Raw genomic sequence first — 25766 nt, 5'->3', positions numbered from 1 at the left:
TGGTTCCTTCATCTTACATTAACAATAAATACAGGAAAAATACCCCTTCTGTACAATAATGTGTATTCTTTCACTTCAGGAAAGCCCTCCAGAGAACATACTGTTTTTATCTCATCCAACAGTCCTGGATCCCAGACCCCATATTAGACAAACACAAGGTTGAGGAAGATGGAATTAGAACAATAGATTTTGAAAACTAATGCATTGTTATTTTGATCTGCAGAAGTATTTTGTCTAAAATTGATAGATTTTGGCCCTCTACTGAAAAATTGAAATTTCTCTCATGACAGAATATGTGAAATCTTTACAGGATATCATACAAAATAAGATTTAAAAATCATATTGCATAGAATATTAAAAATTAGAAATTCTTTCCCTGAAATAGAAATCTATAGATCCAGAATATTTCAATTGAGTGAAGGAAAGTGAAGATTAGCCCTAACATTGGAGTGAAAAGGACACATTAGAAGGGGATATAAAATTATAGGGTGGATTTTGTTAAAAAAGTTACTACATTAATAGTTTAAGGAAAGTAAAGTGAAATGACATTTAATTAATAGATATTATGAAAAGATATGTAATACATACTTGAAGGCACTGGCCTTGAAAACAGACTTCCATGGTTAGGTGCACGATTACCATCTGCTGAAGTCTTGATGCAAGTCCTGATTCTGACAATTGATCTCTCTGAAACTCAGTTTTTCATTTTTTAAACGGATCTAACCAAGGACTAGAGGAAATTTTGTGAAGTTTAAATCTGATAATTTGCAAATCTAGTGTTTACATGAAAGACCATTTAATAAATGCTGTCTATTGAAATTAGCACACTTTAATCATCATATTTGCATTCTAAGAGGTAGAAAGTAATGTTTTGTGTAAGTCCTGTATTCATTTTGATTAGTCATGGGTTACATATTCTGAATCATCTAATCTGTGCACCTGGCCTCCATGGTGAGTTGTTCAAATAAAAACATCACATATACAAAAGCAAAATGAACTAAATAGTTGTGGCCTAAAAACATTGAATAGTGAAGTAAGAAATTCAGCTAAATATATTTTTTTGAACTAGCACAAAAGAATTAATGTGATAGTAGCTGAAAATATTGGCACTTGAGATCATGAGAGAACACTTTCAAAGTAGTGGCAGAAAACCCATAGTAATCCTTTAGAGGAAAACAAATCAAAACAGAAAGCTTGCTCATGAAACAAAAAGTAGAGTAACCCACCTGTGTTCATCTGATATACATGATGCCTTTTACTTGTTATATAGCATATTCCTATAAATTTTCTATTTCATTTGTTTTCTATCAGGTTCAATCATTTCTAACTCTCATTTCTGTATCCCATAGAATAGACTAGCTGGACTTATGAGGAGCACACTTTATACCACTGGATCTGACTCTTCCTCATTTTTATCCACAGATGTTTGGAAACAACTTTCCTGCCCAAGTCAATGGAAGGACTGAATGATTCTGTGGTCTCTGAGTTTGTGTTGCTGGGACTCTCTGGATCTTGGGAAATTAAAGTTTTTCTCAGGCTGACATTCTCATTGCTGTACTTAGGCATCATCCTGGGCAATCTCTTCATCGTCCTTTTGGTAATCACTGATTCTCACTTACATTCTCCTATGTACTTCCTGCTGGCCAATCTGTCCCTCATTGATGTGGGACTTTCTTCTACTACAGTTCCCAGGATGGTCACAGACCTGTTAAAGGAGAAGAAAGTAATTTCTTTCCAAAGCTGTATGGCACAGGTATGCTTCGTCCACATCATGGGAGGAACAGAAATGGTGCTGCTCATAGCCATGGCATTTGACAGGTATGCAGCCATCTGTAAGCCCCTCCACTACTTGAGCATTATGAGCCCGAAGAAATGCATTTTATTTGTAGTCATTAGCTGGGTAACTGGAACGATCCATTCTATGTCCCAGTTTTCTCTGATTGTAAACTTGCCTTTCTGTGGTCCTAATACCATAGACAGCTTTTACTGTGACTTTCCCAGGGTCATACAACTTGCATGCTCAGATTCAGCCATGTTTGAGTTTCTTGGAACTGCCAACAGTGGATTCATGAGCCTGATCACCTTCTTGCTGCTCCTCCTTTCCTATGTCTTCATTTTGGTCACTGTCTGGAAAAGTTCCTCTGGGGACTTGTCCAAGGCTCTTGGCACGTTGTCAGCTCACATCACTGTGGTGGTTCTATTTTTCACTCCATGTATATTTATCTATATGTGGCCTTTCCCCACATCATCAGTTGATAAATACATGTTTATAGTTGACTTTGCTATCACCCCTGCCTTGAATCCTATCATATATACATTAAGAAACAAAGATATAAAATTAGCAACAGAAAGATTTATTAAACATCATCAATCTGACAGATTCTCCTGACTAGTCCCTTGTTGAGAGCTCAGGAACTCCTGAGATGGACCCCTCTCCTTAGGCATCTGGTACTTAATGTGCTCAAATCATAGTGGCATCTACCTTGCTGACCTGCTCCTATCTATAGTAGGATTATGCCTACTCCTCCTCTACAGAATTTACTCCCTGCTTTCTGCTAACATCAGAAATGAGTCCAATGTAATATGGGTTTCTTTAGGAGGCAGAAGCAATGTGTATAAACAAGGTTGTATGATTTACCTTGTGATCACTTTACCATAAGAAAGTTATAATGCCATCTCCTCTATGTCCCATATTTTCTAAGTAACTGCAAACTTAAATTGTTGTATCTCTCTCTCTCTTTATCTCATTCTCTCCTTTAAAAAAATAATGTAGCCATCTTAACAATTGTAAAGTGTTTTTATTTTTTATTATGGTTCTGACTTATATTTCCTGAGCCATACAGTGTATATATTTGACCTAGGTCATATAGTAATTACCAATTTTCTTTGAATAGTTTATCATTTCTGTTTTAAAATCATAGCATGATTGCTGGGCACAGTGGTGCACATTGCAATCCCAGGTACTTGGGTTATTGAGGTATGAGGAGCCCAAGGACCAAGCCAACCTGGGCAAATTAGGGAGACCCTATTTCAAACTATACCCATGAATTATTACAAAAGTTAAATGAATGTATAATGTATAAATATGCAAATAAAGGAAATTAAAAATTCACCATGTAAAAAGGTCATAATTGTGACAACACTGATGACACTGGAGGTCATTATGCTATAGGAAATAAACCAGAATTAGAAAGAAAACTAATGTATGATCTTCTTTATGTGAGAAACTTGTCAAAAAGGTTCAACATAAGGCTAGGGATATAGCTCAGTTTGTAGAGTTTTCGCCATGCATGCACAAGGCCCTTTGTTCAGTCCCCAGCACCCTCCCACACAAAAAAGTTCAACATATTAGAACAGAGGAGAAATGAGATTGCCAAAATAGAGTTGAAAAGGAAAGAGGTACAATTAAGTCAAATTTTTAAAGGTAATGCTAGAATTAATAAATCAACAAAAGCCATGAAGAACATAGTTTACAATTTGGTATTGTATGCTGAAAATTTGCTGGGGATATTTAAATGCTCTCAATATGCAAACACACATAAACACCCACAAATTTTTTTATGTGCAATGATGGATAATGATAAGTAGTTTGAACACAGAAAACATTTTGCTTCCCATATGGATATCAAAATATCATGCTGAGAACCTTATGTAGATACAATCAGAGTGAATTTAAAAACTAAAAAAATGGCAAAAATAATAGGAAAAGAAGATCAGAGTTCTGGTTGTCTGAGTTGGGATGTGGGGCTTGGTTAACAAGGACGTACCTCAGGAATATCTGAGATTTAATGGGACTATTGTATATTTGTATTTTTAAAATGTATTTAAAAATTTGTTCTAATTAGTTATACATGGCAGTAGAAATCTTTTTGACATGTCATACAAGAATGGAATATAACTTCTCATTCTTCTGGTTGTACATGATGTAGAATCATACTTATCATGTTATAATATTTGTACATATGGTAGTAATGTCTGATTCATTTTACTATACTTTGTACCCCCATACCCTCCCTTCCCTTCACTCTCTTCTGCCTGATCCAAAGTACATCTATTCTTCCATAGCAACCCCTCTTCCCATTGTGAATTAGCATGCACATATCAGACAAAACATTCAGCTTTTGGTTCTTTGGGATTGGCTTATTTTGCTTAGCGTGATATTCTCTACCTCCATCCATTTACCTGAAAATGCCATAAATTTATTCTTGTTAAAGGCTGAGTGACATTCCATGTGTATATATACCACATTTTCTTTATCCATTCATCTGTTGAAGTTCATCTGTGTTGGGTCCATTGTTAAACTGTGTGAATTGAACTGCTATAAACATTGATGTGGCTGTGTCACTATAGTATGCTGATTTTAAGTCCTTTGGGTATAAATTAAGGAGTGTGATAGCTGGATCAAATGGTGGTTCTATTCCAAGTTTTCTGAGCTATCTCCATCTCTATGGCCATAGCACCCTGAACACGCCTGATCTTGCCGGAGGCATCTCCACACTTCTTTCCACAGTGGTTGCACCAATTTGCAGGCCCACCAACCGTGTATGAGTGTACGTTTTCCTCCACATTCTTGCCAACACTTATTGTTGCTTGTATTCTTGATAATTGCCATTTTACTGGAAAGAGAAGAATCTTAGAGATGTTTTTCGTTTCTCTAATTTCTAAAGATATTGTACATTTTTCATATTTTTTTATTTTATTTAGAGACAGGGTCTCACTGAGTTGCTTAGAACCTCACTTTCACTTTCATATATTTCTTGATCCATTGCATTTCTTCTTCTGTGTAGTGTCTGTTCAGTTTTTTAGCCCATTTATTGATGGGGTTATTTGATTTTTTGGTGTTAAGATTTTTTGAGTTCTTTATCTGTCCTGGAGATTAATGCTGTATCTGAGGTGCCTGTGGTAAATATTTTCTCTCATCCTGAAAGCTCTCTCTTCACATTATTGAATGGTTCCTTTGCTGAGAAGAAGCTGTTTAATTTGAATACATCCCATTTATTGATTCTTGATTTTGTTTCTTGTGCTTTAGGAGTCTTGTTAGGAAAGTCAGACCCTAAGCCAACATGATGAAGATTTGGGCCTGCTTTTCCTTCTTCTATTAGGCACAGTGTCTCTGTTCTAGTGCCTAAGTCTTTGATCCACATTGAGTTGAATTTTGTGTAGGGTGAGGGATAGAGGCTTAATTTCATTTTGCTGCATATGGATTTTCAGTTTTCACAGCACCATTTGTTGAAGAGGCTCTTTTCTCCTCTGAATGTTTTTGGCACCTTTGTCTAATATGAAATAACTGTATTTATGTGGGTTTGTCTCTTGTATTATATTCTGTACCAGGGATCTACATGTCTGTTTTGGTGCCAATACTATGCTATTTTCATTTCTCTGGCTCTGTGTTCACTGCATCACAGTGAACACTGAACACAGGCTCTGTAGATCAGTTTAGTTTTTTTCTTGTGGGGGTGTACCAGAGGAATTGTGTACCAGAAATTGAACTCAGGGGCACTTAGGGGCACTGAGCCAAATCCCCAGTCCTATTTTGTGTTTTATTTAGAGACAGGGTCTCATTGAGTTGGTTTGCACCTCACTTTCACTGAGGATGGCTGGCTTTGATCTCATGAGCCTCCTGCCTCAGCTTCCAGAGCCACTGGTATTACAGGCATGTACCACCACTACCAGCTGTAGTACAGTTTAATGTCTGGTATTGTGATGCTAACTGCTTCACTCTTCTTGCTAAGGATTGCATTGGCTCTTTTGGGTCTCGTTTTTCCAAATGAATTTGATGACTACCTTTTCTAGCTCTATGAAGAATATCACTGGTATTTTAATTGGAATCACATTGAGTCTGTATAGCACTTTTGTTAGTATGGCCATTTTGATGGTATTAAGTCTGCCTATTTAAGAGCATGGAAGATCATTTTATCTTCTAAGATCTTGTTCAATTTCTTGTTGTAGTGTTCAGTAATTTTCACTGTATAGGTCTTTCACCTGTTTTCTTAGATCAATTCAAAGCTATCTATCTATTTATTTATTTATTTATTTATTTTGAGGCTATTGTGAATGAGGTGGTTTTTCTCATTTCTCTTTCAGTGGATTCATTACTGATGTATAGAAATGTGTTTGACTGATGGTATTGATTTTATGTCTTACTAATTTGCTGAATTCATTTATTAGTTCCAGAATTTTTTGGTGGACTTGTTTGGATCTTGTACATTTTACAATCATGTCGTCAGCAAATAGTGATAGTTTTTGTTGCCTATTCATATCCCTTTATTTTTTTTTCTTTTGTCTAATTGCTTTGGTTAGAGTTTCAAGAATGGTGTTGAATAGAAGTAGTGAAAGAGGGTATCCTTGTCTTGTTCTGTTTTTTTTTTTTTTTTGAGGGAATGGCTTCAATTTTTCTCCATTTAGAATTATTTTGGTCTTGGTTTTAGCATATATAGCTTTTGCAATGCTGAGGTATGATCCTACTTTGCCTAGTTTGTCTAGTATTTTGAACATGAAGAGGTGCTGTATTTTGTCAAATACTTTTTCTGCACCTTTTGGGGTAATCATAATTCTTTTTCTTTATGTCTGTTGACAATATATGTTTTTGAAGAAATACACTCTCATGTGGAAATTAGAATGCATGTTTATATTTTATATACAGTATATAATAATATAAACGTGCATTCAGTGTATGGGGTCACTTTTGGTAGTTAAACCCCCTCTCTCAAATGACTTGATGAACAGTTTTTTCCCCTACTTGCAGTAGACTTTGGATGAAATAATTATTTATCTACATGTCCATTTAGTAATATATTTATGTGTAAGAAATGTATATTTGTATTTGAAATATATAAAAAAATGTTGCTTTGGATTCACTCTGAAAAAAAATATAAAGCCTAAGATATATTTTAGAACTGGGCATTTAAAAACAAGTCTTTCTGGCAGAAGGGAAAGATTCATTCAAGAATTGGAAAACCTGTTTAGGGTGAAGATTTTTTAATGCACATTTTCAAAATATTCATTTTTGATAACTGTATGTATATTCCTTTTCATGGGTAACGGTTTTGACCTTCTTTTCTTTCTTTTTTTCTTTATTTACATTTCACTTCAAATATCTCTGGTTTATTATTTATAAATTATGCCTTCCAAAGGTCTTTAAAGAGAGTGGAAAGGGTTACATTAAAAACTGATTAATTTGCATTTCTCTAATTGCTAGAGATAATGATCATTTTTTCATATATTTGTTGATTGATTGGATACCCTCTTCTGAGAAGTATCAGTTCAGGTCCTTGGCCCATTTATTGTTTGGATTATTTGTTTTTGTTTGTGTATTTAGCTTTTTGAGTTTTTTATATTCCCTAGAGATTAATGCTCTATCTGATGTGTTAAGGGTAAAAATTTGCTCCCAAGATGTAGGCTCTCTATTCACCTCACAGATTATTTCTTTTGCTGAGAAGAATGTTTTTAGTTGGAATCCATCCCATTTATTGATTCTTGGTTTTAATTCTTGTGCTATTAAAATATATAAAAAAATCTTCATGATCTCTAGAAATTAGAGAAATGCAAATCTAAAGTACTCTAAGATTTCATCTCACTCCAGTCAGAATGGCAGCTATTATGAAGACAAATAACAATAAATGCTAGTTAGGATGTGGGAAAAAGGTACATGCATAAACTGCTGGTGGGACTGCAAATTGGTGCAGCCAATTTGGAAAGCAGTATGGAGATTCCTTGGAAAACTGGGAATGGAACCACCATTTGACCCAGCTATTCCTCTTCTCGAACTATATTCAAAAGACCTAAAAACAGCATACTACAGGGACACAGCCACATCAATGTTTATAGCAGCACAATTCACAATAGCTAAACTATGGAGCCAACCTAGATATCCTTCAATGGATGAATGGATAAAAAAAAATGTGGCATTTATACATGATGGAATATTACTCAGCACTAAAAAATAACAAGATCATGGCATTTGCAGGGAAATGGATGGCATTAGATCAGACAATGCTAAGTGAAGTTAGCCAATCCCCCCAAAAAACAAATGCTGAATGTTTTCTCTGATATGAGGGAAGTGACTCAAAATGGAGTAGGGAGGAAGAGCATGAGAATAAAATTACCTCAAAATAGTGAAGAGAAGTGGGAGGGAAAGAGAGGGAGAAGATGAATTGCATGGAAGAGGGAAGAATACATGTATGATGATGTGAGAGGGAAAAAAAGAATTGTGTCACATTAGATTGGGTAGAGAGAAGTGATGGGAGGAGAGGGAAGGGAAAGTGGGGAATGGAAGGACAGCAGAATAAAATAGACATTATTATTGCTGTGGGTATATACATGACTGCATGGCCAATGTGATTCTGAAAACTGTACACTCAGAAAAATGAGAAATTATATCCCATCTGATTCAATTGTACAATGTCAAGATCATTGTACTGTCATGTGTAACTAAATGAAAACAAATACAAAAGAAAGCAATATGCAGATTACTTGGAATACTGTTAATGGGATCACCATTTGACCCAACTATCTCTCTCCTTGGTGTATACCCAAAGTAATTAAAAACTACAGAGATGCAGGCACATCAATTATAGCAACATAATTCACAATTCACAATACCTAAAAGTGTGTAACCAATCTAGATGCCCTTCAGTAGATGAATGGAAAAAAATATGTGGCATATACACACAATGGGATATTACTCAGCAAAAAAAAAAAAAAAGAGAATAAAATCACTACATTTGCAGGTAAATAGATGGAGTTGGAGAAGATAATGCTAAGTTAACCAATCCCCCCCAAATAAATGCCAGATGTTTTCTCTGATATAAGGTGACTGATTCATTGTGGGGTAGGGAGGGAGAGCATGGGGGCAATAGATTCTATATAGGGTGGAATGGTGGGAGAGAAAGCAGGGAGCAGAGTGTTAGCAAGGATGGTGCAATATGATGGACATCATTATCCAAATATATGTATGAAGACATGAATTGGTGTGAACATACTTTATATACAACCAGCAATATGAAAAACTGTGCTATATATGTGTAATAAGAATTGTAATGCATTCTGCTGACATTTATTTAAAAAATCAATAAAATAACAATGAAAGATTTATTAAAACCTCACTATAAATATTAGAAAGCTCTTACAAATAATATTATGTATATTTCCCCAAAAGATGGCAACCATAATGATGCGAGGAATCAGAGTGAAAACAGAGGGGAAATAGACCAAATGGTATTTTAGAGGCAAAGGGATATTAGCAAGTAGAGTTGGGGCTTTGTTTAAACAAAACCAAGAGTAGGAGCTCCAAGAAAAACTCAGTAAAGTCTTCAACTGGCATTAACCCATAATACAGCAGGAAGGGAAGAGCTAGCACTGTGCTTCCCCCCAGGAAGTTAATATCCTTTGACCCCCACCTCAAGATACCCCTTGCTTCAAGGAATGCAGCTGCAGACAGCATCTAGTTGTTGCCATTGCAGTTTCTACAGTTGCACTCCCAAGGACATCACTGTCCTGGTTGGTCCAATCCAGTGACTGACAACAGTGAGTGTGGCAGAGCCGGGGCATTTCCACCCAATTCAAAATTTCTCTAAGTTCCAGTCTTTTCCCCAAAGCTCCCATCAACCTGGTTAAGACCTCCCCAGAGCTGCCCTGCAGTCTGAGGCTACTCCATGCAATTCACCTTCCTTTCCCCTGTTCTTGTAAAGAAGTACTTCATATATTTTTTTCAGTGTTAATTTTTTTATATATTTATTTAAAAATTAAATGTGTAATATAAAAATGCACACATTAATGGGGAAACATGATGTTTCAATACATGTAATACATGGTGCAATACTGAAAACAGGGTATACACAACCATCTCCTCAAACATTTTTGTGTGATGAGAACTCAAGATCTTTTCTTCATTTTAAAATATACAGTAACTGTAATGTATATATAAAAAGAACAAATAAAATAAAAATATATATGAAATACATTATTATCATTTTCTAATCGCCCTACTGTATAACTTGGTACCCACTGATCAACGTCTTCTCAGTCTTTCTTCGTCTACTCTTCCAGCCTCTGGGAGCCACCATGTTGGTTACAACTTCCATGGTTCAACGTTTTCAGATTCTACAGGTGAGTTGTCCTTGTCTTATGTGCCTGGCTTAATTAATTTAGCATAATGAGGACTTAGCTCATCCATGTTATTTCAAATGACAGGATTTCTATCTTTTTATGGCTAAATAATATTCCATTGTGAATGTGTACCAGTCTTCTTTATCCATTCATCAGCTGGTGGACACTCTGGTGGTTTCCACATCTTCACTATTGTAAATAGTGCTACAACAAACATTTCTTCCATGTGTTGATTTCATTTTTTTATCAATACCCAATAGTGGAATTGTTGTATCATATGGTAGTTGTATTTTTAATTTTCTGAGGAACCTCCACACCATTTCCCACAATGGCTGTACTAATGTGCATTTCCACCAACACTGTACCAAAATTTCCCTCTTCTGCACTTTCTTGCCATCACTTACACTTTGTCTCTTTGATAAAAGGCATTGTCACTAGAGAGATGCTGGCATTTTTGTCATGGAGGCCTTCTCTGCCTGCTCCTGTTCCCATTCATGTGCTTTTGTCTGTAGTCTTTCTCTCTTTACAGGTATTTTTTTAAATTTTTTTTATTAGTTGCTCAAAACATTACAATGATCTTGACATATCATACATTTGATTCAAATGGGGTATGAATTCTTATTTTTCCACGTGTACAGATTGCAGGATCACATTTGTTATACAGCCACGTTTATACATACTGCCATACTAGTGTCTGTTGTATTCTGCTGCCCTTCCTATTCCCTTCCTATCCTCCCCTCCCCCCTCCCCTCCCATCACCTCCCTCTACCCCATCTACTGTGACACATTTCTCTCTCTTTTTTCTTTCCCCTTACACCATCTTATATGTAATTTTGCATAACAATGAGGGTCTCCTTTCATCTTTCCTGCAATTCCCCTTCTCTCTCCCATTCCCTCCCACCTCTTGTCCCTATTTAATGGTAATCTTCTTCTCATGCTCTTCCTCCCTGCTCTGTTTTGAGTCATCTCCCTTATATTAAAGAAGACATTCAGCATTTGCTCCTTAGGGATTGGCTAGCTTCACTCAGCATAATCTGCTCTAATGCCATCCATTTCCCTGCAAATGCCATGATTTTGTTATTTCTTAGTGCTGAGTAATATTCCATCGTGTATAAATGCCACATTTTTTATCCATTCATCTATTGAAGGGCATCTGGGTTGGTTCCACAGTCTAGCTATTGTGAATTGTGCTGCTATGAACATTGATGTAGCTGTGTCCCTGTAGTATGCTCTTTTAAGGTCTTTTGGGTATAGTTCGAGAAGAGGAATAGCTGGGTCTAATGGTGGTTCCATTCCCAGCTTTCCAAGAAATCTCCATACTGCTTTCCAAATTGGCCACACCAATTTGCAGTCCCACCAGCAATGTACAAGTGTACCCTTTTCCCCACATCCTCGCCAGCACTTGTTATTGTTTGACTTCATAATGGCTGCCAATCTTACTGGAAGGAGATGGTATCTTAGAGTGGTTTTAATTTGCATTTCTCTGACTGCTAGAGATGGTGAGCATTTTTTCGAGTATTTGTTGATTGATTGTATATCCTCCTCTGAGAAGTGTCTGTTCAGATCCTTGGCCCATTTGTTGATTGGGTTATTTATTTTCTTATTGTTTAATTTTTTGAGTTCTTTGTGTATTCTGGATATTAGGGCTCTATCTGAAAGTGTGAGGAGTAAAAATTTGTTCCCAGGATGTAGGCTCCGTATTTACCTCTCTTATTGCTTCTCTTGCTGAGAAAAAACTTTTTAGTTTGAATATGTCTTTACAGGTATTTCTAAAGAAAATCTAATTCTGTCAAGACTGCTGCTTCACAGTGTACCTGAAGTGACACTGATACATGGTTTGTGACTAAGCAGTAACAGGAGTACCGGATGTTTAAATTTATGAAGAGTTGTATTAAAAACTCGAGTATTCAAGGTTCAGACACAAAACCACCTTTCCTACCTCATTATGATGATGACTCAGAAGATTGATGATATGCATCAATTAAGTCCTGGAGAAGCGGGAACTGCACCACCAAGTGACAGAGAAGGATGGGATATAAGTTATACTTAATGGTTCTTGGAGGGTTGGGGAGAACTGATATGACAATACTTCTATGAAGAAGATGATATTCTCTAAGCTTGTAATAAAGGCTGTGGGAATATGATAAAATGTCTTCCGTCATTTACAAATAATTAATGAATTTTATTTAACATTAATATGGGAATACAAATATTCATATTTCTTAACTATTGGTAAAAGAAAACAAGATTACCTCTTCTGACTTTGATCAAGTTCTTATCAGAGACCCTGCCCTGGGACCTTGCTTAGATCCCAGGTGGCCACATTTGCATAAGAAGTGGGAAAACAATGGCACATTGGAAAATGGTGCTTGTGCCATTTTATCAAACTGTGGAGAAGCAGCTAGATTTTTTGTCTCCAGGTCTCACAAAAGCAGGTGCCATTTATAGAAAAGAAAACCAGGTTGCACACATGTGTAGATTAACTAGGTTTGTTAGTCTGTGGGCCAGATATAATTCCTTGGCATCTGTGTAATGCTTCAATAAGTGGTTTTGGAAGACCCCCTTTAAGTATAATTAACCCAGGAACATACATTGCTTTTCGTCCCCAACACTTTTTCTTAAAAAGCCTTCGACATAGAATAATTTTAGTTATTAAACTACACATGAAAATTTTTAATATTCTCTTTATTGTAAACACTCCCATTATCCTCAAATCCTACTTCGTTATTTCTCAAAACCCTAAGAGGAATGAATAGGTAAGGGAACATAGTAGCATTAGCCTGATATTAATGCCAAACAGATATAATTAGGGATTTTGATAATTTTTTAAAATTCAGTAAACATTTAATGTCCAGATTTTTAAAAAAGGTGCTTTCAGAGCCATTTAATTACTACTTATCCCTGGGAATTGGTCAGTTTCCATTTTCCTCTATTCTGCAGCTAATGACATTTGACCCCTGGGGGAAATAATGTACAGGGAAGAACTGTTTTCTCCAGAAAGCCAGCATCAAGGCAGATACTTGTTATTATTCCAGTCCTGATAATTGGCTTCACTCCTAAAAATAAGAGCTATTAATAGCTGTGTGTCTTGTGATGTAATGATGACTTTAAAAAGGAACAAACCTCTCTATGTTTCTCATAATTGAAGTTGCTAGGGGAACTCTCTGCTGGCACAGGTAGGTAGGATGCCCATCCTTTAATCCCACAGCATCAGCTTGCATTATTATTCCCCACTTTCACGTTTTTGTTCCCTATCATTCATTTTTCTGCCTGTCCCTGCTTTTCTTTATTAGCTCACTTCATGAATTATTTTTACTCAAGTTATTTTGTATCATCTGGTCTTTAGGTTGAATTATGTAATAAGATAGATTCAAAATATTCTTCAAAGCTATAATATTTAAAATGGTATGTGAAATACTTTAAGTATAAGCTATATCAATAGCTTAAATTGTAGGTGGACTACTTTGACTCTTCCATTCCTTCTCTCTCTGAAGACAAGAATCATAAAAATTAAAAGCAATAAATGTATCTTGGACAGCGCCTTCTTACTGATACAACATGAAAAGACATGCCCATTTTATTTTTACCACAGCAATTCAATCATTTTTCCTACTCTGAAGACTTCTAGGTTAAACATTAATATTTATATTTAATACAAGTCAATATATTATGTTAATATAAATATTTCACGTAGATATTCCTAAACGTTATCAAATTCATCATGATAGAGAACACTCATTTAGAAATTTCTATGTGCCAAAATATTCCATGACTTTTAATGTGGAAATTGCTCCATGTAACTTTCCCTTTTCCCTTCATTAATTGTAATACATCTCATTTTAAATAAGTAAATATGTCTTTTAAAAAGGAGCAAATGAAGTCATGGACAAAGAAACAGGCATAAAGTTATTTAAATCCTACAACCCTTAGAAAATTTAATAACTCTTGAATATTTACTCATAGAAATCACTATCCACTTCACTCCCATTAAAATTATAATATTTCCTTGATTTACTGGTATTCTTTCCATGCTCATTAAGGTCTTGAAAGTAATTTTACTGTTTATAAGGAGAATCCATCCATTTACTTATCAAGTTGATCTCTTTTTAAGACTAGCTTCCACCCAGTATTAGAAGAGTACTCATGATTAAGCAAAGCAATTTTCAAGACTGTCCATACATTTGTCTGTTTATTTCCTTAAAGTTTATTCTATGACAAAGGACACAGCTAAGAGTGATGGCTATTACCACGTCACCCTCTGCAATGAGCCCACACTTCACCTTGCCCTCAGGTGGACTGAGCAGCTCTGCCTCCCAGTCCTCAGCAGCCACAGGTGTGCTCATCTGTTCAGGAAACAATTTAAAACTGGAATCCAGCTTCTTAATTTGGAGTTAACTTACAAAAGGCTTCTTAACCTCAAGTGTTAAAAAAAATCTACACACATTTTATAAAAATTTCATATCTATGTTTTACCTTAAAGCCTTCTATACATCCTGATCTTATTTTAACATAGGACGTGGGATAATGCCTATATATTTCTGTGTGTCTAATATTGATATAAATGATTAAATATGGAATACTATGGCTTTTAAATATACCTTATTTTGCTTTGTAATCATAATGCCTTCTTTTCCATGTACTAAATTGCCTAATGTGCATCTAATTCTAGATTTTTAAAAAATATATTCTGTTCCACTCAGAATAATTTTATCATGATTTAATTATTGTAGTTTATGATATATTCTGATTTACCTTATAGAAAGCATTCAGTTCCTCCTCCTCCAACTCTCCTTTTCATAACTTCCCCTGTTCTGAAGTAGAATTGGGTTCTTATTGCATTGTTCCTTATATATCCACTGGATTATTTCAATGAGGACTGGTAGTTATATAACTTAGAGTCTTCTTACTTTTATTAACATGGTTTGAATTCCAAACTTATTTAATGTTTCAAATGTATCAGAAAAAATATTTCAATACAATGCATATTTTTCCATATTTCCTTTATGAAAAACACTTTTCATCATATTTTAGCCAGTTTTTACTGAGTTTTTATGTTTAAATAGTGTTATTAAATTTAATATTTCTTATATAATTTTCTTAAGGTTTTGAAGCAGGGAGTTATGTGATTTGACAAGCAATAATTAGAATTCTACTACCTTCTTACAATGGTATTACTTTATTTAAACTTCTGTTATAATTTGCAATATATTATTGAACCATAGTGCTAGCAGGCTTCCTTCCTTGATTTAATTTTGATGTTTTATCTTTAATCAGAAGCTGATAGTTTAAAATCCATTAGAAACCTCTTGAATGAACTATTTTTACAGTTCCTATTTTCGTAAGTTTTAAAGTAGAAATCAATTTTAAGTTGACTCTGTAACTCCATTGTACATTCATCTCCTAACATCATTAAGGAAATACGCCCTGAATCCAAGGATGCTTTCTTCACTCAACACTTTTGTGTGGTAATATGTGGAATTTCTCCTTGATAGACCCATCAAATGATTCTTCCCTTGATGGAACCAACAAAGGATATAAATTACAAAGTCACAGGAGTGTATTTGATCTTTACACGGATTTCTCTGGAAGAATAGCACACAATAGTGTGTACTTGGGGAAAAAGGAAAGCAAAGATATCATGCAATAAATTACCTTTTAGTTTTTATGATGAGAAAATATGAAAAATTAAAGTAGAAAAAATAACAATGGGTATTGAGATGCTGAAGTGTATTTAAGAACTCTTTGAAGATAAAAAGTGTGCAACCAGAGGTGAAAAGTGAAGGAAGGATGACAGTTCCACACATATGCCTGTGTTGGATTTCTGGAAGAATGCTAATGACATTTATTAAGGCATTGGAGTAAATTAGATTTGATTAGAGATGACATGAAGACTGGAGCTGGATATGGGGTAGATAAGACCAGGAGTTCAGTTTTAGCCAGTTAACTTGAAGGTGGAGGTGGATCTCCCATTTATTTTTACCACAAACAGTATTGGACTGATGATTCTGGAGTTCAAGAATAAAGTGAGACTTAGAAGTCAATATGTAGGTACTCATTTAAAGGAGTAACCCAGCATTGAATTTTGAAAGAGACAGTTGCATCAAAAACTCTGATTCATGTCAAATATTAAAGATGAGCAGGGAATTTAAAAGTAAGATTTCATGTCACTCCATAAGAATGGCAGTCATCAAGAATATAAGCAACAGTATATGTTGGTGAGGATGTGGGGAAGAACAACACTCATACATAGCTGGTGGGGTTGTAAATTTGTGCAACTACTATGGATAGCAGTATGGAGATACCTAAAAAACTTGGAATGGAACTTCCATTCAACCCAGCTATGCCATTCCTCAGATTGTACCTAAAGGACTTAAAATCAGCATAATATAGCAACACAACCACATTAATGTTTATAGCAGTTCAATTCACAGTTAAAATATGAACCAAATTATGTGCCCTTCAATAGATGAATGGATAAGGAAAATGTAGTATATATTTACATGACATATTATTTAGCCTTAACAAAATACGAAATTATGACATTGCATGTAAATGGATGGAGGTGGAGATTATCATGCTAAAGGAAATAAGTCCATCCCAAAGAAGCAAAGGCCAAATGTTTTCTCTGATATACAGATCCTAAATCAAAATGAAGGAGTTAAGAGCTAGAGAAAAATAGACTAGTTTGACTTAGGCAGAGAGGAATGAAGGGAGGGAAGGTAGTAGAGTGTAGGAAAAAATAGTAAAATAAATTAGACATTATTACCCCATGTGCATATAACATTTCATGACCATGTAACTCTACATCATGTACAACCAGAAGAATGAGAAGTTATACTTCATTTATATACAATTAATTATGCATAACTAATTAGAACGAATTAAAAAAATAAAAAGCTAAAAAAAGATAGCAGGGGACAAATAATCAGTGTCTCATATAGACATGTTATAGAGAAGTGGAAATGTAAAGAATAATTAGGAGAGAACCATCATAGAAATATTAGCGTTACATTTACCTGCAATTATCAGAAAACTAGATTCATAGTGGAACAAACAAATTAGATTTTTTTTTTTTTACATTACAGGATCTGGAGACACTGTTTTGGGCTTTGGACAAGTGATACTATATGACTCTTTTGGTCCCAGGGGTCTTTCTAACTCTTTACTATTAATATAATTTATGTGTTTTAGAATTTAATGGTTCTTTCACCCGACATTAACAAGAAATACAGGAAAATATCTCTTCTCTACACGAATGTGTACTCTTTCATTTCAGGAAAGCCTTCAAGAGGACATATTGTTTTTTATTTCATCTAATAATCCTGGGTCATAGGCCCCATATTAGACAAACCCAAGTTTGAGGAGAATGGAATTAGTACAATAGATTTAGAAAAAATAATACTTTGTGATCTTGATCTGTAGTAAAATGTTTTGCCCTGTTCCTGAAAAAAAAAAATAGAATTTCTATCAGCAAGAAGTTGGAGGGGAATGACCTTTTAGAAGTCAAGAGGCCAAAGCTAGGGAAAATTGTAGCAAATAGGCCATGACAGAATATTTCAAATCCTTCAGGGATATCAAGAAAAATAAGATGGAAAAATCATGTTGCATAGGATATTAAGTATTTGAATTTCTTTCTTTAAAATAGAAATCTGTAGAATCAGAATATTTCAATTAAATGAAGGAAAAATGAAGATTAATTTGAATGTAAACATTGGAGTGAAAAGGACACAATAGAAAGGGATTCGAAATTATAGAATGGATTTTGTCAAAGAAATTACATTAATAGTTTAAGGAAAGTAAATTTAAATGAAATTTAATTAATAGATGTTTGGAAAAGATATGTAATATATACTTGAAGGTGCTGGCCTTGAAAACAGATTACCATGGTTAGGTGCACGGTCACCATCTGCTGAGTTCTTGATTCAAGTCCTGGTTATGACACTTCATCTCTCTGAAACTCAGTTTTTTAACTTATTAAACAGGTCTAACAAAGTAGAGGAAATTTTGTGAAGTTTAAATCTGATAATGGGCCAAGTATAGTGTTTTGCATAGAAGACCATTTAATAAATTCTGTCCATTAAAATTAACACAGTTTAATTACATTATTTTCCATCCTACTAGATATTCTGTCTTTGTAGGAAATAATGTTTTGTGTAAGTCCTTGTATTCATTTTGATGAGTCATGGGTTACATATTATGAATCATCTAATCTGTGCTACTGGCCTCCATGGTAAGTTGTTCAAATAAAAACAAAACATACACAAAAGGAAAATGTATTAAACAATTGTGGTTTAAAAATATTGAATAGTGGAGTAAGAAATTCAGCTAAATATAATTTTTTGAATTAGCACAAAAGCATTAATGTGAAAATAGCTGAAATTATTGGCACTTGAGATCATGAGATAACACTTATAAAGTAGTGGCAGAAAACCCATAGAAATCCTTCAGAGGGAAACAAATCAAAACAAAAAGCTTGCTCATGAAACAAAAACGAGAGTAACCCATCTGCGTTCATCTGATATACATGATGCCTTTCACTTGTTATATGGCATATTCCTATAATTTTTCTATTTCATTTTGTTTTCTATCAGGTTAAATGTGTGGGCTCTCTCTCGTCCATCGAGGAGGTCCACGGAACAGGGTAGAGGAGGGTGTGGCTGTTGAGTTGCTAATTAAGACCTCCAGAGACCAAGCAGGAAGATGTCTGATTTTATTGCACATTTACCATGTATACATACTCAGACAGTAGCTAAGCATGTTTCAGGGAGCCACCGATACAATTTCTGGCCAACTGTTTTTGCAGCGACCAATCTAGGAGCAGGTCATGAAGCAAGTGCAGGAACTGCAACATGAGGCCTCATACCCAGGGCTGTGCCTACTGGGTAAGTGGTTTGACACTCACATGCCTAGTACATGGGAGTGTTTTGCCACTCAGATGCCCTTGACTTTTACCATGTACTTATTCCATGCACTTGTCCCCGCTGTTCAGTGATTTCTAACTCTCATATCTTTAACCCATAGCATAGATTAGCAGGACTAATGAGGAGTACATTTTATACCACTGGATCTGACTCTTCCTCATTTTTATCCACAGATATTTGGAAACAACTTTACTGCCCAAGTCAATGGAAGGACTGAATGATTCTGTGGTCTCTGAGTTTGTGTTGCTGGGACTCTCTGGTTCATGGGAAATTAAAGTTTTTCTCAAGCTGACATTCTCATTCATATACTTAGGGATCATACTGGGAAATCTCTTCATCGTCTTTTTGGTAATCACTGATTCTCACTTGCATTCTCCTATGTACTTCCTGCTGGCCAACCTGTCCCTCAGTGATGTGGGACTGTCCTCCATAACAGTTCCCAAGATGGTCACAGACCTGTTAAAGGAGAAGAAAGTAATTTCTTTCCAAAGCTGTATGGCACAGGTATGCTTCGTCCACATCATGGGAGGAACAGAAATGGTGCTGCTCATAGCCATGGCATTTGATAGGTATGCAGCCATCTGTAAGCCCCTCCACTACTTGAGCATTATGAGCCCGAAGAAATGCATTTTATTTGTAGTCATTAGCTGGGTAACTGGAACGATCCATTCTATTTCTCAATTTTCTCTGATTGTAAACTTGCCTTTTTGTGGTCCTAATACCATAGACAGCTTTTACTGTGACTTTCCCAGGGTCATACAACTTGCATGCTCAGATTCAGCCATGTTTGAGTTTCTTGGAACTGCCAACAGTGGATTCATGAGCCTGATCACCTTCTTGCTGCTCCTCCTTTCCTATGTCTTCATTTTGGTCACTGTCTGGAAAAGTTCCTCTGGGGACTTGTCCAAGGCTCTTGGCACGTTGTCAGCTCACATCACTGTGGTGGTGCTATATTTCACTCCATGCATATTTATCTACATGTGGCCTTTCCCAGAATCATCAGTTGATAAATACATGTTTATATTTGACTTTACTGTCACCCCTGCCTTAAATCCTATCATATATACATTAAGAAACAAAGATGTAAAAACAGCAATAAAAAGACTGAAAAAGCAGCATCATTATGACAGATTATGCTGACCAAGTCTGTTGTTGAGAACTCAGGAACTGTTTTCACCTACATGATGGAACCCTCCCCATAGGTATCTGGTATTTAATGTGCTTACTTGACAGAGGTCTGTACCTTTGCGATCTTCTCCTATCTATACTAGGACTATATCTACTTCTCTACAGAATTTACTCCCTGCTTTCTGCTGACATCAGAAATAAATCCAATGTATCATGAGTTTCTTTAGGAGGCAGAAATAATGTGTATAAACAATGTTGTATGATTTAACTTGTCATCATTTGTTCATCACTTCATCATAAGTCTGAATATAATGATATTCCCTCTGTTTCCCATTGAGTTTTCAAATAACTTCTAACTTAAACTGTTGAATATCAGGTCACCTTACAATGAATGGTTATATATGTGGGACTAGTAGGTCTATTAAGTTACTTAGATCAATTCCCTCCTAATAAAACCTTAGACAAATTTTAAATGAGTGTAGTTTATTTGGAGACTAAATTTTGGACACATCATTGGGAAGTGGTATTGAGAAGGGAGGCATGCACATGTGGAAAAGCATACTGGGTTACAATCCTCAATTGGCCCTTTAGGAGACTACATAGACCCTGTAGTTTAATATTTTTCCAAATAAAGAACAAGGTATTTGGAGTATTTCTTTACTTTTTAGGATGTATTATTTCTTGAGCATGTCCTATCTTTCTCATACAAAATGTTCAGTGCATTTTCAAAAGCCAGGACATGCTGTCAGACAGACTTTCTCTTGTTTAAAGTATAGAAACATTACTAATAAAATTAAACCACTTACTCTTAGGATTGTTTTTTCTTACAAAATGTAAATTAAACCTTACTGTTCTCTTTATGTAACACTAACAAAAGAGTTAATCTGAAAACTTCTATCCTTCGAAGAACTTCTGTGATTCTCTGCTTTGTACAAGTCCCACATAAACCAGCAGTTTAAGGTGTCTCTTCCGCCATGAACATGGTTCAGCAAGTCCATGGCCACCTATGGTTTTAGCTTAGCATGGTGATGTCTGACCTTCATCTCACATCAACACAAGTCATCTGATTGTGTAGATTCATTGTAGCTGATTCCCTTTGTGCCTTGCTTTTGCATTTGAGAAAAGTCACACTATCAGATGATGCTCTCAATTTAGGAAACAGAAGCTAAGAAGTCCCAAGCAGATGCCCATATGTCCAGCTTACCCACCACACAGTCCTCTAAAGTTTACCATCCCAGACGTTATTCTCTGCAGTACATATGTTCCACACTGACAATACATTCTCCATTCAAAACAAAATCATGTTGCTTATTTCACTGAGTGACAAATATATTTATGGAATTACTGAGAATTTAGAATCAGTATTACCCATGGAAGAGAGTATGGTCACAAATAATGATATTACTACATACATCTAAAACTCTGTCATAGATAAACTATTAATTTTCCTATATTCCTCACATTTAAAGCAAATTTCACATTTTTATGTCATGTTTCTTGATATATCCATTTGGAGGATATGGAAGTTCTATAAAGTTTCAAGAACCATTCAAAGTTTCCTCTCAAATAATTTTTGGGCTTCCTGGACTTTTATAGCAAAGCACTTTACAGAACCAAATCCCCCAACTTTCTTTTATACAGTCCCAGAGCTCAGTGGGTATCAAGATTCACAACAGCCTATACTGATATCATGATCCAGATTTCTCCTGAATTAAGAGGAGGCCCAATAAAGATATATATATATATATATATATATATATATATATATATATATATATATAATGATAATTTAAGCCATTTACTCTAAAGAGTAAATGGTTGATATTGTTTGCAAATAGTTTATATCAAGAAGATCTTGAATAAACTACAAGGAGGGAAGTCTCTAGAATGATATGAAAATAAGTTATTGGCCATGGAAAGGAGAAAAGTCATGGGGAGTACAGAATCATGATGGTACCTTAGCAGTTGGAGTCAGAGCCCCTTAGATGTGTATATCAGTCATGCTGCCTTCCTGCTCTGTGACTTCCAACAAGTTTCACTCCCAGAGGTGCAACCTCCCCACAGTGAGGTCCATTCTATGGGGTTATTGTGAAAATTAGGTCAGAAAATATGTGTGGAAGCTTCTGGTATGTGAGCTACATCTAAAACTGACATATATCTAAAACTCTGTAATAGATGACCTATTCATCTCCCAAATATTTATATTCTACTCTTAGGGAGAGTTCTGCCTTGCAATACTTGAGGACAAAAATTAACAATGGGAACTTGAAGATTTACCTTTTCTATCTTCAGCAACTCTTTTTAGTAAAGAAATTGCATAAAATTCTTTCCCTAGTTATTAATGTGAATTAAACTTTATAGCATTGTTAACACTCAGCCAACTGTAAATCAACACAAAATATGAGTGTCAGCTCTCCAGAAACTGGTGAAGGTGAGAAATTTCTGCACTAATGGATAATTCATAGAGTTCAGAGTCTCAGTCTATCACCTGATGTGCCCAGTTGGGAAAAGGCTTTGCTCCAAGTACAAGTTCAATAAATTCCTTTGTTTCCTTTAGTGAAAATTTTGTCTTCCAAAGATCACGCATCAATGCTATAAAAAATCCCCTACAGACATCATTTCATACATACATTGGCCATTCATTTCAACGTTTTGAGTCTAATTCTTATAAACACTAGTGTCACTAAATATACAATAAACATTCTGACTCAGCAAATCCACTCTTGGCTATTTACCTTAGTAAAGGAAAACTGCAATACACATGAATGCCCACATAATTTTACTTTTAATCACTGTAAATGGGACTGAGGCCAGAAGTTTGCATATTTGAGGATAGACTGGGCAATTTAGTGGTGCTTTTTCTCAAAATTTTAAAAAGGTTAGAATGTGTGGATAGCTGAGGAATATAGCACAATAGTGCAGTACCCCTGGGTTCAATAGCCAGTACCAAAATCAAAGAGGGTACATAATAATACCATTTGGGATAAATACAGATGAACATTTTGCTAAAATGAAATAAGGCAAAAAAGAGAAATAATATACAATCTCACTTAAATGCAGAAACTTCAGGAAAAATTTGAACTCCCTCTTTGGGAGTTCATAATAACCCCTGTTTTAAAATATTTATTTATTTTAAAAAATAAATATTTATTTTCTAATTTGAAAAATTTGATGATAAAAATTAACAGTGGAAATATGAATATTTACCTTTTCCACTTTAAGTACTTCATAGGCAGTGAGAACACTGGTTACCAGGACCATCATGTTATAGGAAATAGGGTGGAGGTCAGAGTTTAAAAAGGTGATGAATAAATGTAGAGAAGAAATGAATTACATAAAGACCTAAGTTCTAAAAGGAGATTTTAGGTGTTCTCAACTAATACAAACACACACACACACACACACACACACACACACACAATTTCTATGTGAAGTGATTGTGAATTTATTTGACTATAGAAATCATTTCAAAATGTGTATTGACATAACCACATCAGGTTATGCATCTAAGTAAAAACCATAAAAACAATTAAAAAAATAAAGAAAAGCACATCTGTGGGAACAAAGATCAGATCCTTGTTTGCCTGAATCAGAGATATGGACAGTTGTTGCTCCTAACAAAGAAGAGTTCAGGATACAGCTACTGCTGTATTCTTGACAGTGTGATGGTCTCCAAAATGTATGTGTGTAACAGCAAATATAGGTTTCATAGTTTAAATTTTATTAAGTATAAATTATATCATAACAAAAATTTTAAAAATATTAAGTTATGAATTCCAAATCATTTATATAATAAAAGGAATTCCTTTATTAATACAGGTTGTTACACAAGAAGCATTTTGAAAATTCACAAGAATTGTATATTCCCTCCAATTCCCCTTCAACCCAACATCCTTCCCCCAAACTTTCTACCCAAATATCTTTACATTTGTAACTATAAGTTAATTGAATGTTGATGTCCATGCATAGACTATGATTAAAAGTTTCATGAGCTGCACATGGTGAATAGTCTCCATTGGAGCCCCTGATCTCCATGGTAGTATGCAAAGAACAAAACTTATACACATTCTGAAATAAGGTGAAATGAAATAAAAATCTGAGCCTAAAATTCTGAAAAGCAATATCTATTGTTTATTTTGCTATCATTCCTGCTTTGAATCCTGTTATCTGTACATTCAAAAACAAAGATAAGACCTCTCTCCATATTTTCCAGAATTTCTACTATTTTGTATCACAATCCTTGTTCAGTTATAAAAATTTTTAAATTTCTCCCTGATTTCATCTCACACTTATTCATCATTCAAAAATAAATTGTTCAGTCTCCATGTGTATATATACTTTCTTTACTTTTTTTGTGCTGATTTCTAATTTTATTGTATTATAATCAGATAAGATGCAAGGGATATATAAAGGGAGAGGGCAGGGGATTAGCAAGAATAGTGGAATGTAATACACATCATTATCCAAAGTACATGAAGACATGAATTGGTGTGAACATACTTTATATACAAACAGAGGAATGAAAAATTGTTTGATATGTGAATAAGAATTGTGATGCATTCCACTGTTATATATTTAAAAAATAAAACCAATAAAAAATAGAGGTGGTTTGGGTACTAAAATATGGCCAAATTTCAGAAGCCAAGATGTAAATGAATTCAGCTGTTGTTGAAAATATTCTCTAGGTATCTGTTAGGTCCATTTGATTTATAATAATTGTTATGTCTGAAAGGTCTTTACTGAGTTTATGTCTAGATAATTTATGTATTGTTGAGGGAAGAGTGTTGAAATCACTCCGAATTATTGTAATATGGTCTACCTGAAATCTAAAATATCTAAAAATAGTCTAATAATAAAAAATAAATAAAAATGTACAAAATAAAAAAAATACTTAACAGGGGTTGGAGATGACTGATAGGAGGAGAGTTTTTATTTTCATTTTTCTTATATCCTTGAAAGTATTTCATCATCAAGAAAGTTTACTTTGAATAAAACAAAACAAATAACAATGTTGGGGAAGCCACACTTCTTAATTTCAAATTTTATTACATAGCTACAATGGTATACACAATGTAACAGTGGGAACAAATAGACATATAGGCCAGTGGAATAGAATGAGATTCCAGAAATTAATCTATATGAGTATGTTGATTCTTGAAGAGAGTGCCATGAGTGTTCAGGGAAGAAAAGATTGTGTCTCCAACTAACAGTGCTGAAACAACTGAATATATCCACATGCCAAAAAATTTCATGAATATGTAAGCAACATAATTTTAAATGATGTCTGTTTAATGAATTCATTCATATCTCTTCCCTTTTTCACATACATTGGTCTAAACCAGAGTTAATTTATTTAAAATCAAATGTAAATTGTTAATTTTCTTTGAAGATGTTTTTCTATCATATTTTGTTACAAATAATTTCTTTGCCTTGTATTGACATCCTTTTTTAAAAAAATGTTTAGTTCTTGATGGAAACAATAGCTTTATTTTATTTATTTATTTTTATGTGGGCTGAGGATGGATCCCAGTGCTTCACACGTGCTAGGCAAGTGCTCTACCACTGAATCAAGCCCCTCTATTTACATTGTTAATGAAAATTTCAGTATTT

At 34.7% G+C, this 25766-nt stretch overlaps 2 protein-coding genes across 2 annotated transcripts; both read left to right on the top strand.

Moving 5' to 3' along the window:
• Window positions 1-1453: 1453 nt before the first annotated feature.
• LOC113177046 (olfactory receptor 4F21-like) lies at window positions 1454-2389 on the top strand. The gene has a single exon (XM_026381580.2). The coding sequence runs from the start codon at window positions 1454-1456 to the stop codon at window positions 2387-2389; it is 936 nt and encodes a 311-aa protein (XP_026237365.2).
• Window positions 2390-19232: 16843 nt separating this feature from the next.
• Window positions 19233-24808, top strand: LOC113177055 (olfactory receptor 4F21-like). Its single transcript, XM_077800140.1, has 2 exons — window positions 19233-20148; window positions 24774-24808. The coding sequence occupies exons 1-2, from the start codon at window positions 19233-19235 to the stop codon at window positions 24806-24808; spliced, it is 951 nt and encodes a 316-aa protein (XP_077656266.1).
• The last annotated feature ends 958 nt before the right edge of the window (window positions 24809-25766 follow it).

Source organism: Urocitellus parryii, chromosome 6 (genome assembly GCF_045843805.1).
Source record: "Urocitellus parryii isolate mUroPar1 chromosome 6, mUroPar1.hap1, whole genome shotgun sequence".
Classification (NCBI taxonomy): Eukaryota; Metazoa; Chordata; class Mammalia; order Rodentia; family Sciuridae; genus Urocitellus; species Urocitellus parryii.
Note: the sequence above shows the minus strand (reverse complement) of the source record. Positions and strands in the feature narration are given on the sequence as shown.